Consider the following 17,162-nt stretch of genomic DNA (forward strand, 5'->3'; position numbering starts at 1 on the left):
ACTCAACAAGTCGAACCACGAACGCGGTTCGCCCAGTTCAGAAGTTCGCTGAACTTCATACAGTTTAGCTCACTTGACACGTCGCCTGTTTTCCAAAGATGGACCCTCAGTATGTTACTGTGTAAGTGTGTTTACATTCGATTATCATGAAAACAAATCTCAGAGAACGGTTGACGAGGTACCAATGTGTTACTAGATCAAACGGTTCATTTTGCGCCAGAGTTCTCCTTTAAGTTGTCAAATTATGCCCACATTTATAGAGAATAAATTTTCCTGTGTGTGTCAATGGGAAAAGCCATTTCATTGTCTGTATAATTTGACAAAATTATCAGACATCTGTCCTTAACTTTGGCTACACTTTATTTCAGTGCTCCACTTTAGACAATCAGCTATCTATAAGTAACTTTGCAACTACATGTTAACTGTAGTAGACTGTTAGGGTTACGGTTTGGATTAGTAGAATACATTGACATCTAGTTGCAAAAATACTTATAGTGAGTAGAGTAGTGTCTTTTGTGGGGGTTTTATAGTGTCTTTTGTGGGAGCATTAACAATAAAGTGTTAGCATATAATCACACAGACAGTCTACTAATACTCTAATGACTGCTAGTTAACTGCGACTGCGAGTTGCAAACTTACTAATTGTTAGTAGAATCTCTGAAGTGGATCATCAAAATAAAGTGTTACTGCTCCTTCAATTTAGCACTGATTTCGTGAGCATTTCTTTTCTGACACATTGTACGTCTCTCTGACTCTGGATTAGGTGGACTTCCTTTATCTGCACAGGCCAGAATGGGAGAGGGTTCCATCCCAGGAGATTCGCAGGACTCCTCCTCTTCAAACACTCACTTTGACTTCAGCCCCTGCACACTGGAGCATCTACAGGAAGAGGAAGCTGAGACAGACAAGTGAGTCAAAGGGATCACCTAGGCTAATTTTAATAAAATTGATCAAATTTCATCTGTGTTCCATTTGCTCAGTCAGTATCTTGTATGTCCTCCTCAATGTGAAGCGTGTGACGCTGCATATAATTTGCACCCTGAAAAGAGGAAAAACCTGCTATTTCATACTGACTGGTTTCCCCCCCTAACAATTTGATTGGATAAAACCACATTTAAATATTATTTCCTGTTCAGACTTCAAAAACCGAAACAGGTTTGATCCTGAACTACACTACCATTCAAAACCTTGGGTCAGTTTTATTTATTTATTTATTAAAATAAATTCAGCAAGAATACATTCAATTGATGAAGTGTCTGTAAAGACATTAATAATGTTACAAAAGACTTGCTGTTCTTTTGAACTCTCTATTCATCAAAGAATCCTCAAAAAATAATCAGTTTCCGCAAAAATATTGTTTTCAACTCTGATAAAAACAAGTAATGTTTCTTAAACACCAAATAAGCATATTAGAATGATTTCCGAAGGATCACGTGACACTGAAGACTGGAGTAACAATGCAGAAAATCCAGATTTGACATCACAGGAATAAGTTACCTTTTAAAATGTATTAACACAGAAATAAATAAAAATGGTAATATTATTTCTTGAAATTACGGTTTTGATTTTTCAACAAATAAATTTAGCCTTATTGAACATAGAGACTTCTTTCAAAACATCTCACCAACCCCAAACTTTTGAATAGTAGTCTATATAATCCTGTAGAATTATACATCCCTGTGCTTTGCAGAATTATGCCTCCAAAACATTTATGTGCATTGAATTTGGATTTTGGTTTAAAGCCAAGCAGTCGTTGTTTTATAATCAGACAGTTTACAGGCCTCACGGCTAATTTTGTTCCTTATGTCTCTGTTGAACAAAGCATTGCTCTGTGTTGCTGTCCTCTGTAAATGATCTTATTGGGACAGACACAGAGAATTAAGCTTGTGCCTCATGACTGGGGCTCCTGAGGAGAGAAAGGGAATGCTGACGACATGCGGTTTTGGTATGTTGGGATTGTCACTATTGTAGGGTAATTGGAATGTGATTTACCTTACAGGACGCTGGACACCGGCACTCCTAGGCCTGACCGGAGGTGAGAGCACTTTGCTTTTGTGGTCGACCAGAGTGGGTTTTTCAGTGGTCGATGCTAATATCATCTCTTGGCCATTAATAACAATAACATGAACAATATGGGCAACAAACTGATTATTCACATATATAATATGTAAATAAAACATAAAAAAATTCAAATCGTTCTAAATTCTAGTCGTAATTTAGCACTTGCGGCTATTTCATTACACCGTGTCCTAACTACACACGGCGCGATAAAATTCCAGCGACAGCAAGTGCGTCTGTCCACACTAGACGCGACGCGACTATGAGATGCCACACATTCAGAACAGCGTGTGAGCCTATGGTGTGAGCAGAGTCTCTTTGTGGAAGCGCACTGCTGGCCCGCACTCGCATTGGAAATGGGTAAGGACATAATCAAATCAAGAAATAACATTATTAAAAATCAAAACATTAACAAAATATACTCATTGACTAATTTTGTTATGAAGTACAGTTGTATGTTTGCATAGAATTAATTTTGAACGCTGTATTATATGCTTTCAAAATCTGAGGTAAACTATCCGTTATCGCTTGGTGCACAGTGACCTATTTTTAACTAAAAATAAATGTGTACTCATAACCAGTGTAATTTCTTCATTCTGTCAGCCGCGACGTCACAGAAATAGGAACCGTTTCTAAATTAGAAATTCCGCGTGTCGCCGTCGTGTCTGGTTCGAAACAAAAACTCCGATTAACATGGAAAAGATACCTTTTATCGCGTGTCGCGGCGTCACGTCGCGTGTGGTTAGGACACGGTGTTAGAATGAAATAAAATAATGTGAATTTAAGTGGCTGTAACTAAGTTCAAGTTCAGGGATGAATTAGGTGAACATTAAACGTAACTTTAATCATGAATTAGAGAAACGAAAGGGGTGGCAGCGGCGACTGCGGAATATAAGCATAATAAACATCAACGCAAAATGTCCAAAGCCCTCGGCCTTAGCCCTGCTTCAAAAATGTTTTCATTTAGTAAAAAAGAGCACTTTTATTGGACAAAAAAACAAAACAAAAAGGAATGTTTGTTGTAAAGGAATTGTTTTATATATTTTCATTTGATAACATTTAAAGCTACACTGTGTGATTTTTACCCCCATCTAGCGGTGAAACGGTATATGACCATCCAGTGAATATTAGTTTCTGTTCCTCTCAATTCCGATTTCGTTTTAACTCCTACGGTGGCCAATGTAGTCCAAGATTAACATGGCTTCCAGTTCGACCTCGTCCATGAGTGTTAACTCAAACGTAAACGCGAAAGGCGAAGCTTGAATTAACGGGTGTGTCCCTCTTTGGCTAATGTACTTTCAAGATGGAGGGTCAGCATGGCGACCGACATTATGTATTTTTCAGTGGCATATTATACACTCACGAGAATACTTTATTACTTGAACGAAGTAAATATACATTAATGAGCACATATATTTTTGAAAGAACAAAGTGTTTTTAGCTAAGAATAAACTAAAAGATTTACACAGTGTAGCTTTAAAAAGATTGATTAAATTGATAAAAATGGATACATTTATTTAAATACGACATTGAATACACAGAATCCAGTAAAATTGCATCAGACAACACAGGATTTAGGAAAAAATAAAATAGAATTTGGGGGGAAAGCCTATTATTATTAACATTTTAATAAAATGATTAATTTGTTTAAGTTTCATTCATTGAATTGATTAGATGTGCATTTGATGAACATGTTTCGTCATGGTTTGTACAGCAGGACGGATCCGCTGGGCTCTGGAGAAGTGCAGAGTGAGGATGATCAGTGTGTTGAGGTGGAGCTGGAGCCTTCTAACTGGCAGACACTGGTGAGCAGAGACGTCCTGTCCACACTTACCCCTCAGGAAATCAAGAGACAAGAAGTCATCAACGGTGAGCGACAATTGTGACATTTGTTTGGGTCATTGACCCAGTTCTTAATTAAATAAGGGCAATCATAACCTATTACAGTTCATTTTACAATGTACTGTTGCCGGTCGGCAGGTGTTAATGACTCGCAATATGACATTTTTGTCATTCAAATACATACGATGGTCGCGGTGCTTTCCCCCACGCCCCCCAACTATGACGCGTTGCCGACTGTATGTATGGAAGGGTAATGCCTTACTCTCTACGCCACTGCTCCTGTTATCGGTGTGATTTATTTTGCAATTTTATCTGGTTCAATCAGATAAGGTGGGCGGAGTCAGTGTAAATAGCCTCTGCCGACAGGGCGGGCTATCTGCACTTGGTGTAAATAGACACTGAAAATGTATTTCCTTACATTATCCCAGGAAAAAGTATTCTGATCTCAACAGTGTGTAAGCATACATTCAGTTTGGGAAGCCTTTTTACTTGCTCAGGGGTAATTTACCAGTGCAAACCATCCTGTGTGACCGCTTCATCCATGTCATTGCTTTCGTAGAGCTGTTCTACACTGAGAGAGCACACGTTCGGATGATGAAGGTCCTGGAGAATTTGTTTTACCAGCCGCTGATCAGAGACTCCATCCTGCCTTCTGCAGACATCAAAAGCATCTTCAGCAACCTTGAGGAGATCGTTCATCTGCACAGTAAATCTGAAAAAACTTCATAGATCTGTTAAATCCTTCAAAACCCTTCCAAAAGCATGCCTTCTAAACACTGTCTTCCTTGTTTTCTCACTTCAGTGTCTCTAACGGAACAGATGGCCGCTGTTCGGAAGAAGAATGAGACGGCGCTCATTGACTTGTTAGGAGACGATTTGCTTTCCTGGGTAAGAAAGGAAGAGATACAGCAGTTAGTTAAAAACAGGGCACAGTAGCATGAAAAATTGTTAATGTGAAGTTGTCATGCAGACCCGACTACCTGTAGTTCGGTTGCACTGGAACTGTGGTGATGAGATTTACCTTGAATATGAGTGATGAGAGTGCAGTGCAAAACCAGGCTGTACTACTTGACTTCTGAAAATGGTAGCTGGTTTGTTGCTGTTTCAAAGTGGCTGATCTAAACCAACTTGAACAAGCCGACGACCAATTCGACAATGAATGAGTAGCTTTGGCCAGCTAGGAATTTACCAGTAAATGTGTCTTTACCCACAGTTCAGTGGGGAAGAAGAGGCGAAGATCAAGAGAGCTGCGGGCACGTACTGCAGTAATCAGCCTTTCGCCCTGGAACTCATCAAGAGCAAACAAAAGAAAGACCAGCGCTTCAACTCCTTCATTCAGGTCAATGGCTTACTAGTCCAGTGGTTGCTTTCATAATTGACCCTTCGCTAAGCCCCGCCCTCCCTAGTTACTGTTGCTACGCCTGTCAAGCTTTCGCGGCTGGCCCATCTATTATAGTGTGGATGCACCCGGTGTCAGACATTCCCAATGAGATAATTAGTAATTTTCGGCGAACAAGTGAAATATCTGAGAGAGCAAGACAAAAGGGACTACAGTATGCATTTGAGGGATATATTCACGACATTATATGCAACCGATTAGAGAATAATTTCTTAAAAATTGAACTTAAAGCCTAACGTTATAGTCCCAGCGCGAGCAGCAGCACCTCATACGCTGATCGTATGGGAAACACAAATTGAGGAACAACTCTATGTTCATACACAGCAGGGTATGTGAAAATAATCTTAATAATTATAAATCAAACAGCTTATCAATAAATCTTGTGGAATAACACTAATACCGGGAGAGCCGCGATCGGATTGGGTTAAGTTAAGGGGTAACGTTAGTAGGACGTCGATTAACAAAATGCTGAAATATATTTTAAAGTAAGTCAGTGAGCCTTTGTCTTGTCTCTTTAATAGTCTTATTTTACGTTATCATTATGACCAAAGAACCGTCAATATTTCCAAGCAATACTGTAGGTGTTTTTGTTAAGCATGTCGACATTTACCAGAATGGGTCTCGCACATAGATGCTAGATCACGCCAATCATTTCTCCCCTTGGCTTTTAGATTTTCTGGAAGGAAAACAATTCCTCTCCCCCGTCAAAACTTTTAGTATACCGGTATCAGATTTGCACAATCCATACGCACAATGCTTCAGCATGTTCCCTCGTTCGAAAGCTTGCCAGACCTCCCGCGCATAGTTACGGTTGCTAAGACATGATTGGCCAGTGGCGGTTTTCGGGCGTGGCTTAGCGAAGGGTCAATTGTTTGTAACTCTACTTGCTGTCGGTTGTGTGTGTTTCATGTAAATGTCATTTTCATGTTGAAGTGTTTTTGTATTGCAGGAGGCGGAGAGTAACCGTAATTGTCGCAGGCTGCAGTTAAAGGACATCATTCCTGTGGAGACTCAGAGACTCACAAAGTATCCCCTTCTGCTAGAGAACATCGCCAAATACACAGGTACAGCTGCCTCTTTTAATACAAAAAAATATCTGCAAATCTAACAAATGTTATGTCCTTTTCATTAGCAATTCTACTAACTTACTAATATCATAAATATTAAGATATCTGCAAATAATCTTTACCATGTTATGTTCTTTCATTAGCAAAAATACAAATTAAATTAAATTTGATAAATGGTAAGATATTTCGGCAAATCTGGCAAATGTTATGTTCTTATCATTAGCGAAAATACATGGTAACACTTTACAATAAGGTTTCATTGGTTTAACGTCAGTTAACTACTTATGGACTAGGATTGATCTTCTACAGCATTTATTAATATTAGTTCATGTTAATTGTCATGTATCATTTACTAATACATTATTGAAATAATATATTATATTTCGTAACATTAGTGAATGCATTTTATTAACTAACAGTATTTTATTAACTAACATTAACCAATATTAATAAATACTGTAAAATATGAACTAACTCGTTAGTTCATGTTAATGCATTAATGTTAACAAATTTGACCTTATTGTAAAGTGTTCACCAAATTAACATTAATATCTTAAATTTTAAGATATCTGCAAATCTGGTTTTCTTTACTACGTTTTGTCATTTTCATTAGGAAAATACATATTTAAATTAAAAATAATATTTTAAGTACGAAGATGTCTGCAAATCTGACAAAATGTGATATGTCCTTTTCATCAGCAAAAATGCATATTATAATGATTTAGGGATTCACCGATATGACAATTTTGGCCGATACCGATAACCGATAATTCTTTATATTTGAAAGCCGATAACCGATATATTGGCCGATAAATCAAAATCCAAATTTTTGAGAGTCTGATTATAAAAAAGTCTCCTCATTAAAAGTCAAGATACAAACACAGTTATGATGTTCTTATTTTAATATTGTGTAGCCGATATGACAGACTTGCGCTGCACATTTTCCACTTTAACTGGATTTTCCTTTTTTAAAGTGATTTCAATCATATTTCAAGCAATTTAAAAGCATCATGTTGAACAGTGCACATCTAAAGTGCCTCAGCTGAAGGAAATAATACATTAGTTATCAGCTTTTAGATATCGGCAAAATATTCTTGTTGGGCCGATAACGACAACATTAAAAATTAGCATTTATCTGCCGATACCGATAATGTGGCCGATATATCGTGCATCCATATAATGATTATATTTTAAATATTAAAATATCAGACAAAAATGTTACCATTTTTATGTACAAATAAATATCAAATAACAAATAAACAAATAAATGTTGCTATATTGTCACTGTGTTTGTGTTTGTGTCTGAGACTCAGATGTGGCAAGGTCTGTTTTTGTTTAGAGTGTCTCTGATGATCCAGAATTAGCATGAACCACTCTGAGCCCTGTTTCACACATGCCGCATCTGTGTAACATCAGCAGCAGAAGGATGTATTGCCATCACATTAACTGCATTTCTGCTACAGCTTAATTCAGGAAATTATGACAGAGCCATAAATTATAAAATGGCCATTTGAAGTTGGTCAGTAATTATTACAACCTAAGTTGTCATGAAATGACAATTTTGGATGGGGTAAACTAAAGCAAATCACATTGCATGACATGTCAAATTTTCACATATTACAGAGGACCCTGAGGAGAGAAGTAAAGTGAAACGGGCTGGCGAATGCTGTCGAAAGATTCTCACTCACGTCAATCAGGAGGTGAAAGAAGCCGAGAACAAACAGGTGAGTAAATAAAACAATGGCTGCCTGACCTCAGATCAGACCATATTGAACTGATCCCTGATCATCTGTTTTCCTCCCCAGAGGTTGGAGGACTACCAGAGACGACTGGACCTGTCCTCACTGAAACAGAGCGAGAACCCCATGATAGCGGAGTTTAAGGTGAGACCTCGTATTTATCCAATTGAAATCCATTTTTATCAACACAACACAAAAAAAAAAAAACAGGAGATTAGAAAAATAAGTATAACAAATTATCCCTCGCTGTCCACAAAATTATGATTTTACTCTCTGTCTAGATCTTGGACTTGACGAAGAGGAAGATGGTGCATGAGGGACCACTATCCTGGAAGGTCAACAAAGATAAAACTATTGGTAGGTGTGGCTTGTCACCGAATTCACCCTTGACCAAACTCAATTTAGAAATGTTTTCTATGAGTGATATCATGGAAAATATGATTTTTATCCCATTATCAGATGGTCATTTACAATAAGATCTATTAAAGGTGCGGTAGCGTAAAAGCTGTTAATTCTGTAGAGAAAATGGTCTTGAAAACCTAAATTATGACTTGTGTTTGGTGCAAAACAGCTTGACTAACATCATAAGTGTACATCAGGGCAAAAATGTAATGCTGCAAAAGTGTATAATACGGCAAGTTCCCCATATATGCTTTTTCAAAAGGGGCTTTCGCAGTGCAGGAACGGGCAACGTATAGGAACACTATTTGGGGGAGCTAAATTAGCTCCTACCTCAGAGTAACCCAGCACAATAGGAACTACCAGTAGCGTAATTTGAAGGTCAAAGTAGATGTTCGCAGGCAGTCAGTGAAAACCATAGGCTGGAATTATGCTAATTTGTTACAAACCTATGTAGGTTCATGCAGACTGGAATTACTGATAATGTGTTTCAGGCAGAATCGTTCTTTTGGGAAACAATAACTCTATTATCGTGCATTTTACATTTATTCACATTTACATATATTCATTTAGCTGACGCTTTTATCCAAAGCGACTTACAATTGCTATATAATGTCAGAGGTCGCACGCCTGTGGAGCAACTAGGGGTTAAGTGTCTTTCTCAGGGACACATTGGTGTCGCGTGAACCTGGGTCTCTCACACCAAAGGCATTTGTCTTACCCACTGCGCCATCACCACCCCACTTTGATCTTTGAAAATTTGGGTTCGTACAAGTGCTTGAAGTACTTGAATTTGACTTTTTGAAATTGAAGTCCTGAAAAACCCTTGAAAACAGAAATATATATTTTTTAAAGAGGTACTTGAATAGTTTTTATTATGTTTTTCAGTGAAAAAATTATCTTTTCATGCAACATGCCGCACTTTTATTATATACAATAAGAAGCTATTTTATGTGTTTATCTTCATAGAAAACATGTTTTCAAAAAAGGAGCTTTACAACCTTATCAGAGCTAATGATGATATTAGTAAATTTTAGCACGGGTTAAGCCCCATTTTCATCTTTAAAGAGGCTATATGCAGCTTTTCCCCAAAAATAAACGCAACAATACCCTTTTTTATTTTACCATTTATGACTAAAACATCTCCTGATGAGCATACTGACACCTTGTTCGCTCACAGTGGGTGCACCTTTAAGCCTGTATCCTATTTTTCCTATTTTCTGTCGGGTCGGACTTTTCCCGCGCTGTCTGCGGATGTGACGTCAAGCATAATACATAATAAAAACTATTCAAGTACCTCTTCAAAAAATATATGTCTGTTTTCAAAGGTTTTCCATGTTCATGTTAAACGTTTCAGATCACTCTGCCACCAGCAGAACACTTTATCTCAAACAATGTTCTTACCTCTGTAAACATAATGTTGACATCCTTGCAGCAAATGACTAGTGAAGTGTGCACGTAAAAGCGTGCGTTGCGAGAGCAGTTCTGTTTTTTGGCCACAGGTGTCAGTCGCGAGTTTAAATTTCAGGAAACGCATGTAGCCTCTTTAATCATATAAAACGTAATTTTCCAACAACAAAAATGTGGCTAGTGAAAGTGCTGCATGGCTGCTAATTTTGGAAAACCACTAGCCACATTGGCTAGTGAGCAAAAAAGTTAATTCATTCGTCAGGTCAATCATATATTCATGGAAAAAAATCTGTTTGAATAAGGAATGCGCTGATCAGTGGATTGATCTGTATGAAGTGAAACATCAGATAACATGTCATTTGAGTAAAAAACAAAATAAATACAAATAATAACGATATTGTTTGATAAGTGCTGATTATAGTCCTTGAAAGTCCTGGTATTTTCATTTTACATTTCATTTTTCATTTAGAATCTGTACGAACCGTTACATACACATACAGATATCTAATTAGTGTCTGAAAAATCATAATTGGGGCACTTTAATGTAATATTATTGTGAAATGATTACATATGGTATGTGTGTGTGCAGAGCTGTACACATTGCTGCTGGAAGATATATTGGTGCTACTTCAGAGGCAAGATGAGAAGCTGATCTTAAAATGCCACAGTAAGAATCTGGCGGGCACCGCCGAGACCAAACACATCTTCAGCCCCATCATCAAACTCAGCACTGTCATGGTGCGCTCGGTCGCCACCGGTAAGGAGCTCTGCTTTTCAAAACAGATCAGACATTGTATATGGACATGTATCAGTTCATACTTTTGAACAATACCTCAACTAAACTATAAAAGGTGTTTAATGGCTTCTAGATTAAAACAAAAGCAGATTTCAAGATTTCAAGCAGATTACAAGGGTAGGTGGAAATGACATTATTGTGTGAATGTATTACAGACAACAGGTCATTCTTTGTACTGTCGATGTCTGATAATGGAGCCCAGATCTATGAGCTGATGGCCCAGACTGTATCTGAGCAGAAGACGTGAGTACTCATCTTTTTACCTAGAATTCCTTTGTGTCTGCCCTTTTAGAGTGTCCATTAAGTATCTGTTATTTAAGTGAACAGAATTTACCTCAGTATCAGTTTAGCCTCTAAAACATTGGACAAATGTTTGTGTTATTTACAATTCACAATTATATATATAGTATTTATTCATATTTTGAAAAAACTTTTATTTTTATATATTCATTTTATATGTGCTTTTTGATTTTTCTAGTTTTCTAAATATTTCTATTTTCTATAAGTAATTTTAGTCAATGAATTTATTTCCATTAGTTGCTAAGACAATCTCTATAATTTAAGGTTTTCCATCTAATATTTTTTTTTGTTCAGCCTTATTTGAGTTACCGAAAATTTTAAAACATTTTAGTTAACATCAGAAATTACAAGAGGTAAATACTATAAAAATATAGCCTGGATGCCAGCCCGAACTCCGCCCACAACATTTTTTGGTCGGGAAGTTCGGTCTGGACTCGATCCATTGAGGAGTAATTATGATCAGTCAAAAAATTATCCAGCCAATCAAATTGCCAGGGCAGGCTTTATATGATGGACAGGTGATCTGCAAGGACGTAATCATCACGTTATCAAAGAGCGCTTAAAGGGCATATTGCAGGTTAGAGGACCCAACGAGTCAATGCATAGAAAAACAATGTAGGAACTAGATTTTCTTTAAAATATACGCATAAACACGCTATAGAAGCTTCTGACTCCGTTTTTGTGAGATAATTTTACTTCCGCGTCTGAAAATGGGCGTGGCGGGCGTGACGCAATGAGCGGGAGAGCCGTCGATTCACACAACAGGAAAACAATGGATCGCATGACATTTCGGACGCTGAGGAAATACTCGTATGACGGATCAAGCCATAAAGTTATGAGCCTGCTATGCTAAAGAGATCAGGGACAGGCCAGGATAATGTCAGACAGAATGGTCAGAGAAAAATTGAGCTGTGGTGTGAGGAGAAGCAGTGGAGAACAGGACAGTGCCTTTTAGGTGAGAGACGTGCTTATAGTATACACGTTCGCTAACGATATACACTGTGCTCACAATATTGTACAGATTATTATGATCCTATAACAGGCCAGCAGACATTAGTATGTTTAGGGTAGATTTATATACTATTAAATGTATAAAAACTTTACTTGAGTAGCCTATATTTCTATACTAAAAGCATAGGCTATACTCAGGTAAATTTTTAATACATATTTTTCACCTAGGTTATAACATAAACAGAACATTAAAGATTTGAGTATTTAAACAACCAATTTTGTTTTTCAATTACAAGTTCTATTTAGGGCATGACAAGTTACCTATATAACACTATTTGATGCCATTGGTAGTATACGACGATCAATATTCTTGCTTCGGCATACCATGTTGAACTCCATCATATCGCCGGGATGCTAATCATTTGATCTGAAGTGAACGCTACACACGACCGCGTTTTCCGAGCCGATGCAGAAGAGAAATCCCGTCTCTTCACCTGCTCAAACCGCACCAGGAACGAAAGATAGGCTATATAGCACCGTCACTTTTATTGTAATGAAAACTTGTGGACTCGATCTTGAAGTCCTGACAGGCTGGAGTTTTTGCAATCTCCACAAACACAATAATTTACCATGACGATGATAAATTAAAATGCAAAAAACTAACGAAAGCACACTGACTGACGAGCGCTCTCACTGAACACCAGCCTGCTCTTCTCTGAGCCGAGGCTGCGGCTCCCTGATATGACGTCAAATGACGCGATGTTGAAAAAAAAGCGGTTTTTACTAGCAGTCCAAGAAACGCTCACTTTATCTTCTAAATTAGTGCCCTTATGTTGTTTTAAAACATTTTAAATCCTGCATTAACTTTTCATATGGTATTTTCATACAAGGTTATCTAAAAAATTTCGATTTTTTTTTTAACCTGCAATATGCTCTTTAACTGGTTTCTCTCAAAGATGACTGCAGCTGGAGAATTGAGATGTATTATAGATTCCGCTGTCACGTCTGTTGTGAAATATATCGACAGCGCATTAATTTTAATAGACGAACAGAAAACTGCAATCAAGGCATTTGTCGATCGGAAAGATATTTTTGCCGTCCTTCCTACATGATTCGGCGAAAGTGCAACTTATCAGCTGGCTCTGACGGTCGCTAAGAAGATGGGACGTAATGAAAAGCCTGTGGTCGTTGTGGTTTCTCCTTTGGTCGCACTCATGGAGGACCAAGTAAAAGAAGCAACACTCGTTATTTAACTTCTAAAATAAGTAAGTTCTGTAGTTGACAACTGTATGCAAAGTAGTTGCCTTACTGCGTTGCTCTGATTGGTTGTAGGTCTACCGACTATCCAATTGAGTGCAGAGTTGTTGTTTTTTCCTGGTTCGGTTAAGACACGCCTCATAATCAAAGCCCTATGGAGCAGTTTCAGACTCACATTTTGACTAGAATATGAGTATTATGAAGTCAGGCTAATAAAAATATGCTGTAAGTTTCAGAAGTCAAACTTCCTCATTAGTCCAAAAACAGCTTTTAATTGAAACCAACCTCAAAAAATGATGGGGGTTTTTTCACATTGCTACACCTAATAGTGTACAAAAGACCACCTTTGCAGAAGATCACTGCCTACTTCTAGATCATTGTCTTTTTAGCCCCGCCCACCAATTTACGCATGTCACGTTGTAGTAAAATACGACAACCGATAGTCGATTACTAAACATTTTGAAGTGCTAAGTTATCAAAAAGGGTGAATAGCCTATAAAAACCACAGTGCGACAAACAATGGTACATAACATTCATTCATAATTCTGATTACATGACACTCTGTCAGTCATCTATTATCAATTATAACTGTAGTAACTCCAAGAACGTACTTATTTCAATATGCAAAAATATTACCCAATCATAGAAGTTAGCTTTTATTTTTATGTCTTGAATGCGATATGTGTTTGAAAGAGAGGGTCAAAATCAGGATAGAAAACAGCTTATTGCTTATAGATTAGGATGTAAAAATCTTGAAAACAATATAAGTGTACCTCAAAGAACATGCAGCTCATAACCCCTACCTGTTTTGATTTGTTTGATCTTCCAAACACTAGGTGGCAGTGTTTGATCACACAAAGGGCAGACAGCATGAAGACCAAACTACACAACATCATTCCATTACCTCAGACTGAGTGAGTTTAAGGTTTCTACATCATTTCTGTAGTTTTATAGGCTGTAAGTTGATGTGATAACATGAGATGTTTTGCAGTGGGGAGCGTGAAGAGGTCGAGTTGATCAACTCTGGTGTTCCGAAACTAAACAAAGACGCTGAGCCCATTTCTTTAGGGAGCATTCAGTCTCCAGGTAAACATTTTTTTGTTTGTTATTTCATTTCATTCAACTCAGGATGATGTGCAGTGCATGTAACTGTCAGGCATTACAGTATCAGCATAAAGTCTGGTCTGCATTGCTCACTTAAACAGGAAGAGAGCATCTCACTGTTGTACAACTAGTGACAGATTTTTAAGATGTGTAATGCAAGTAAATATGAAATGGATACCATGCACAGTAGAAGATGAGCTATAAAGTGGTAGTTCATTCAAATATGAACATAATGCATTTTAGTTTGACTGCTAAAATATGGCAATTGGCAGCGCATCCAGTATCCATTTGTAGATATATAAGGGGTCTTTCACACTGGGCACATTTGCTGCAGTCTGAATGTGAGTGCGATTGTTCCCATTGGTAGGGGGTGTTGGACTGATTTCACACTCACTTGATTCTTTTGAACCTCAGTGCGTTTGTGTTCGTCTCACACCATCACAAACGTGCATGACACATGATGGAAAGCAGAGCACAGGTCAATATATATATATATATATATATATACAGGGGTTGGACAAAAAAAACTGAAACACCTGGTTTTACTACACAATAATTTGTTAGAATGGTGAGGGCCTCATTTTGCATCCAAATACAGCACCAATTGACAGATAGAAGTCCTTCACAGTGACCAGAGGGATTATGAGCGGTTCCTCTTCCAGAACAGTGTCCAGGTCACTATATGATGCTGGTGGACTCGCTCCTCCAAAACACCTCAATAATATTCAGATCTGGTGACTGTGCAGACCATGCGAGATGTTCAACGTCACTTTCATCTTCATCAAACCCTCAAGTCTTGCTGTGTGTGTTGGTGCATGATCATGCTGATACACGGTTTGAGCATCAAGTGCTCATGATCCTCCAGAAGGGTTTGGTAGTCCTCGGCAGTGTCGTGTCCATCAAATACAATCAGGATTGTCATGATATTGGAGCTCAAACCATCACTGATCCAACCGTGCTTCACTCTGAAGATTGGCCGCCAGGCATATAGATGTGAAACCTCCAACATTGGCCAGTGTTTCAGTTTCATTGTCCAATCCCTGTATTTGTATTTATTTTATTTTTTTGGTGCCATTATGTGCTGCAGAGTGAACGAAACTTGTCCACAGTAGAGCTGTACGATTTTGGATAAATTGAGAATCACAATTTTTTTTTTCCAAACAGAATCACAATTTTCCCAGGATAGCAGACAACTAAACAAAATAACATGTAATTTACTAAAGGTTCTGACTAAATATTAATTTCTGCAGTCTATTTAAATTATAAAAAAAAAAAAATGTCGGTTTGAATGAACGATTCAATGACTCATTCATAAGTACTTCATTTGTTTCATTTACTGGATGAATCAGCGTTTCTGAACAAATCTTTTGAATGAATGATTCGATGACAAATACATTTTTTAATAGTCACTTGTTGACTTGTCACCTAGTTGCGTAAAAATGTAATAAGTAATTCAAAAGGTGATTTGCTCTATTTTGATTGCTTCCGTAGCCATCAGTGTTTATATCCGAACGTTAATGTTCCGGTATGATTTTGTCAAAGGTTTAGACATGGCCGAATCGTTGTCTTTTAGGAATATGATCGTGTTTGCAGGTGTTTGAATTGAGATTGCGATCTTTTAATGATTAATCGTGAAGCTGTCTACATGAAGGCTTGCAAATGGACTCTTTTGAGGAGACGGCAGATTGTGAGCCATTCATTTGCCGCTCTGATTCATTCACTATGTGCGATTATTGAATTAATGACGTCATCGGCTAAAACGCATTGCATTTTGTAGTACAGAACCAAGTTTGAGCTACTTTCATATTCACACTAATCGTGCCGCAGTTCCATTGCAAACGAAATCAGAACACGTCCTACAGGTAGTCTGGGGTTCGGTACCGTGGTGCACCCCCATGAGACTGCAAAAATGGAGGCTCTAGCCCCTTCCAGAGCTGAGATATCGAAACTCAAAAATTCGGCCCGAAAAAAAAAACGACAGTGGTACCCCTTACGTTTTTTTTTGGGGGGCGAAAAATTAAGTTTCTCCAATCTTCCCCAAACTCTGGATTCTGATAGAGGGCCATGAGACTTAGACCTGAGTGCAAAAATGGAGGCTCTAGCCCCTTCCAGAGCTGAGATATCGAAACTCAAAAATTCGGCCCGAAAAAAAACGACAGTGGTACCCCTTACGTTTTTTTTTTTGGGCGAAAAATTAAGTTTCTCCAATCTTCCCAAAACTCTGGATTCTGATAGAGGGCCATGAGACTTAGACCTGAGTGCAAAAATGGAGGCTCTAGCCCCTTCCAGAGATGATATATCGAAACTCAAAAATTCGGCCCGAAAAAAAACGACAGTGGTACCCCTTACGTTTTTTTTTTTTGGGCGAAAAAGTAAGTTTCTCCAATCTTCCCAAAACTCTGGATTCTGATAGAGGGCCATGAGACTTAGACCTGAGTGCAAAAATGGAGGCTCTAGCCCCTTCCAGAGCTGAGATATCAAAACTCAAAAATTCGGCCCGAAAAAAAAAAACGACAGTGGTACCCCTTACGTTTTTTTTTTTTGGGCAAAAAATTAAGTTTCTCCAATCTTCCCAAAACTCTGGATTCTGATAGAGGGCCATGAGACTTAGACCTGAGTGCAAAAATGGAGGCTCTAGCCCCTTCCAGAGCTGAGATATCGAAACTCAAAAATTCGGCCCAAAAAAAAAACGACAGTGGTACCCCTTACGTTTTTTTTGGGGGGGCGAAAAATTAAGTTTCTCCAATCTTCCCAAAACTCTGGATTCTGATAGAGGGCCATGAGACTTAGACCTGAGTGCAAAAATGGAGGCTCTAGCCCCTTCCAGAGCTGAGATATCG

The 17,162-nt window shown here is 38.1% G+C and overlaps 1 protein-coding gene across 4 annotated transcripts in view; it reads left to right on the forward strand.

Moving 5' to 3' along the window:
• Positions 1-17,162, forward strand: part of arhgef12b (Rho guanine nucleotide exchange factor 12b) — a 139,525-nt gene that overhangs the window by 78,779 nt on the left and 43,584 nt on the right. For all 4 annotated transcript variants that reach the window (XM_089129900.1, XM_039662472.2, XM_089129901.1 and 1 more), the window contains exons 21-34: positions 764-908; positions 2,000-2,035; positions 3,773-3,927; positions 4,460-4,606; positions 4,703-4,788; positions 5,114-5,239; positions 6,249-6,363; positions 7,990-8,090; positions 8,172-8,249; positions 8,387-8,462; positions 10,504-10,671; positions 10,866-10,953; positions 14,055-14,132; positions 14,210-14,304. In XM_089129900.1, the coding sequence (XP_088986026.1) occupies positions 764-908; positions 2,000-2,035; positions 3,773-3,927; positions 4,460-4,606; positions 4,703-4,788; positions 5,114-5,239; positions 6,249-6,363; positions 7,990-8,090; positions 8,172-8,249; positions 8,387-8,462; positions 10,504-10,671; positions 10,866-10,953; positions 14,055-14,132; positions 14,210-14,304 (1,494 nt within the window). The remainder of the gene's footprint in view (positions 1-763; positions 909-1,999; positions 2,036-3,772; positions 3,928-4,459; positions 4,607-4,702; positions 4,789-5,113; positions 5,240-6,248; positions 6,364-7,989; positions 8,091-8,171; positions 8,250-8,386; positions 8,463-10,503; positions 10,672-10,865; positions 10,954-14,054; positions 14,133-14,209; positions 14,305-17,162) is intronic.

Source organism: Pimephales promelas, chromosome 4 (assembly GCF_988280905.1).
Source record: "Pimephales promelas chromosome 4, fPimPro1.hap1.1, whole genome shotgun sequence".
In the NCBI taxonomy this organism is placed as follows: Eukaryota; Metazoa; Chordata; class Actinopteri; order Cypriniformes; family Leuciscidae; genus Pimephales; species Pimephales promelas.